Raw genomic sequence first — 4,640 nt, forward strand, 5'->3', positions numbered from 1 at the left:
AAAAAAAAAAAAAAAAAAAAAAAAAAAAAAAAAAAAAAAAAAAAAAAAACTTGTAGGGATAATAAAGTATCATGTAGTCTATTGCTCCCAGTTCATCTTCATAAAGTTTGAATGAATTTATACTCCACTTACAAAAAAAGTTAAGTCTATTGCTCAATTTTTTATGGTTAAACTCAACGATTATATTTTTGAGGTTTACTTACAATATGACTACACCATATGCACCTTTTATATATTTACATCCATATTCTCGAAAGTGGAATGTGAAAGCCCAGATCGTTTGACATTCAAAATACGAGACATGGTCGAAAAATATGGAAAATGATTTTAATTGACGCTACGGTAAGCCATTATTTCTCTACACTTTTTGTGTTAACTCATACTTTTGTTACTGACAAAACTTACGAACTCCTATAATTTTTTTTTTTTTTTTTTTGTTTCATGTTTTTAGGGAGAGCCAATTCAATGTGTCATATTCTCAAATGATGTCAATCAATTTGTTGGAAAATTACTAGAGGGATTAGTATATTCGTTTGAAGGTGCACATGTAATTGATGTCGATGATTGGTCAAGGTTAATACTAAATCAATACCAATTGAATATAACTCGAGAAACAAAGGTCTCAGTTATTGATACAAATGATGACGAATACCCAAAAAGTTTCTACAATTTAGTTTCCCTACATGGTGTAAATTCCTTCAAAAATTTTGCAAAAAATTTGATAGGTATTTTATTCTTCTTATAATACTATTAAAATTTGATGTTTTTTAAGTAGTCAGTTGATGATACTATAGATTCTTTTTTGCTACTTTAACTCTACAATTTTTTGTTTGTTTATAATGTAGATGTCATGGGAATTATCATTTATTCAACTGGAACTATCCCGATTGACAATGGAAAGAGTATTAAACAAGACATTGTTATACTCGACCAAAGGTATTTATAGATTTTTATTTTAATCTATCCAAATATTATATATTTTCATTACTAACATGATAAATTTTATTGTAGCAGTTGCTTTGCTATGAGATTGACTTTATGGAATGATTTAGTGAATGAAATCGGCAAACAAATTTTGGAAAACATTCACCAAAATAACATCTTGCTAGGGTGTGGGATACAAATTAAATACTTTAATGGTAATTTTTTTTTTTATATTTTCTTTGTGTTTTCTATTGTATCATTATTAAATTTTACCTTAAATTCTTTCTATTTTTCAGGGTCATTATTTTTAACAACGGGCAAATACACAAGGTTGTATATAAACCACAATGATCCTACTTCTTCTAGCTTGATGCAGTGGTGAGTATTTTTTTCTTTACTCTTAAAAACTGTCGTTTCTTTGATGAGCATGTTTTTGTTTTCTTCAGCGTATGAGTGTGTGACTCTTAAATTTTTTTTTCTTTTTTGACAGAAAAATTTGTTGTTTATTAATATTACTATTGGTAATTATAATGTAGTCCAATAATTTCCTATTGCCTCTCCATTATAAATTATTTACGTTTGTTCATGTGATTAAGATTATTAATGTAATAGTTAATTTTCCTTTTTCTTTTTCTATTTTATCAAACAATTTTTTAAAACCACAATCATCCCAAAAACGTGTAGATAATTAGATACCTTATTTATTTGATATACATGTTATCACCTACAAAATTATTTGACATTAAAAAGGATAAGAATTGGAATATCACCATAACAACTAGATACTCTTGATAGACTTAAAACGATGACACCCATTACTACATAATATAAAAGAAACGTAATGTATGTGATACTATCTTTAATTTTTTTTTTTTCCACTCACTACTATATCATATGTATTTATCTTAGGTTTCACAATGATCATTTTGCACAATTAAAAGTCAAGTGGATACAAGCAAGTGATCTTTCATTGGATAAGGCACTTACAACATCAAATGCACGACGTACAACAATATCTCAATTTCCATCAATGCCAAAAGTAATTTCATCTCAATTTTACCTACATTTTTATTATGATTTTTACCTTACATTACTAGATCACTTAGCTATTTTTAAATGTCTATTAAATATTTTTTTATACGTGTCATTTATTTCAGGGGAAAATTTATAGAATACTTGGAATGTTGATTGATATAAATGAAAAAAATTTCAATTGGTATGACGCGTGCTCTATTTGCAACAATAAGGTGTACTACAATGTTGGTCAAGTAATATGTTATAAGTGTCACAAAAATGATGTTCAAATTAAGGGTGAGTTATTTATTTAATTTTATTTAAAGTTTTTGCAACATTATATTTTTTTAGTCGTAGCTTTCTTATTCATTTATATTTTGTTAGGGTTGCTCTTACAATTACTATCAGAGACTCAAGTGGATCAATGTCTCTAATATTGTTCAACAAACAAATTGAGTTTCTTCTTCGTTCTATAATTTCTGAAGTTAAGGAATGGATTGAACCGGTATACTAATATATTTAGATGAATATTTACAATATTTATTATTGATTTCAACTATTTTAATTTATATATCTATAGTAATATATAAAGTGAAAAGGGGTTTTGGGTGATAAATTTTTCTTTCCCAAAATACCCCTCTCATCTTTAATTTTCTTTACAAAAAAAAAAGTAAAACTACCTACATTTTTTTAAAAAAATAACTACCATCAGTAATTAAAAAAAAAAACTACCATTCTTTATTAAAAAGTTAAAAGCTAACTATTTTTTATTAATTATTATTTTTAAGAAAGTCATATCCATGAATTCATCAGTTTTTTTTTTTTTTTTTTTTTTTTTTTTTTTGAGGAGAAGCTCCAAAGGAGCAATTAGTTATCATTAAAAGGGCAATCAGCCTTTAGAACAGCAGCAATATTAGGGGGAAAATCATTCCACCATAAACGACAACCTACATCCCTTGGTAGGCAATGAGTAAGCTCATGTATACTTTTAAAGTCACTAATATATATTTTTTTAAATTAGAATTAGCTATATAATATTTCGGAAATTAGAAAAAAAAAAAAAAGGAAATCAAGCCATATACGTAGTAGATTTTTTTATAGTGCACACGCAATTTTGCGTGTGTCTCCTACCCTGTTTTATTAAAGGGGAACAAAATAAAAAACCTATGTAATAAATCTAAGGTAGACAAAGGTTGCCTATGCTAGACTTATTGGGGAAGGGTTTGAAAAAAAAAAAAAAAAAAGCATGAAATCTTGGTGAGAAGCTTGTCTTGTATTTTGTCTCATCCTTACTTTTTTTCTTGTCAATCATTTGACTCAAACTCGATTCAACATGCATAGATGGGAAGAGATCATGAAAGAATGAAGGGAATGATATGTGTGGAGAAAGTATGTGGAGAGTGGGAAGATGACGTAGATGGAGAAATATGGAGGAAATTAGAAATAGAATGAACCCCCCAACTCAAATGACGAAAAACACGACTCATGCATGAACCTAAGACATGGTCATGGTGACATATACAAAGTGTGATGCTAAGACTAATGAGTGTAGGTGACATGTTAAAACTTGTGTCATGACCATGTGACTAGACTATGTAGCAAATACTAAGTTAAGACCCCACATATGTGCACTAAACTGGACATGCTGTGGTATCTTAGTCATAGCTTTTAATCTGTAACTCTGATTGGAACGAAACCAACGCCAAATTAAAGATAAAAGTCAGGGCTACAGATCATAGGTTATATGACTCGTAGTTTTTCCTAGAACTCCGACTATGACCAATACAAGTTCACGCTTGTACAGTATACGGGAATAAAAATCCGGGTTGACTAAAAGGAATTATGACTCAATTTATGGCAATTTTATTAGTTCAAATTAATCAATTAATTAATTAAACAAAGTCCTTTAGTCATTGGTTAGTTTATTCAAACTTATTTACAAACACAAGTCAAAACAAACGGTTAGTTTAGCCACATATAAACTATGCACAAGTAAGAGATGCACAAGTAGTCACAATATATATGATGCAATGAGTTTGCAACCTAACCATGGCTCTAGTTCTCTAAAGTTCAAGGTTATGGGTTAGTCAAAGAGGGTCCATGGTTATGAGTCCGGATGTATCGCGCGGAAGCCTTACCTTTGGAAGGGTTGGCGCATATGGATGGGACCCCGAAAGTTAAAACTTGCTTCCACGGTTTGGTGCAAACTCGGATGTACCCGTCGTTGCTAGGAGCGTTCGATTGGGTAGATGGAGCGTGAAACCCCAGAGGATTATGGCCATATGTAGAACACATATGGGTTTCAGAAAAGAGAGGAAAACTCAATCAGGAAGTAGAATCGAGCCAACAGTACTAGAAATTGTCAAAACAAGAAGGCAGAGTTTTGACTCGGTATTAGAAGAACTTGGCACCAGACTACAGGGACTGTCGCCGCAAAAGAACCCCTGTCACCAAGCGACAGAAGCTCTTTACAGGCGACAAGCCCTGTTTTCTAGACACTAGTTCCTACATGCCTTGGCAGGTATCTGTGTTCTTAGAATTTTCCATATTTCGCAGTATTATTTCAATTCTAGTTGTGAAAGATATTTCTCAAATTTCCTACATGTAAAAATCCTATGTTTTTTACTCATTTCGGATGGTCTATCCAATGAGGACCTTTTTTATGCATATGACAATAATGCTAATCAAAATTACGCACATAA

At 30.4% G+C, this 4,640-nt stretch overlaps 1 protein-coding gene across 1 annotated transcript; it reads left to right on the forward strand.

Annotated features, from left to right (window-relative positions):
- Window positions 1-321: 321 nt before the first annotated feature.
- On the forward strand, window positions 322-2,452 carry LOC145604091 (replication protein A 70 kDa DNA-binding subunit D-like). Its single transcript, XM_081660039.1, has 8 exons — window positions 322-342; window positions 452-725; window positions 846-936; window positions 1,015-1,139; window positions 1,221-1,302; window positions 1,834-1,963; window positions 2,082-2,140; window positions 2,323-2,452. Exons 1-8 carry the CDS (start codon window positions 322-324, stop codon window positions 2,450-2,452), a joined length of 912 nt encoding a protein of 303 aa, XP_081516165.1.
- Window positions 2,453-4,640: the final 2,188 nt, after the last annotated feature.

This window comes from Chenopodium album, chromosome 22 (genome assembly GCF_948465745.1).
Source record: "Chenopodium album chromosome 22, dcCheAlbu1.1, whole genome shotgun sequence".
Classification (NCBI taxonomy): Eukaryota; Viridiplantae; Streptophyta; class Magnoliopsida; order Caryophyllales; family Amaranthaceae; genus Chenopodium; species Chenopodium album.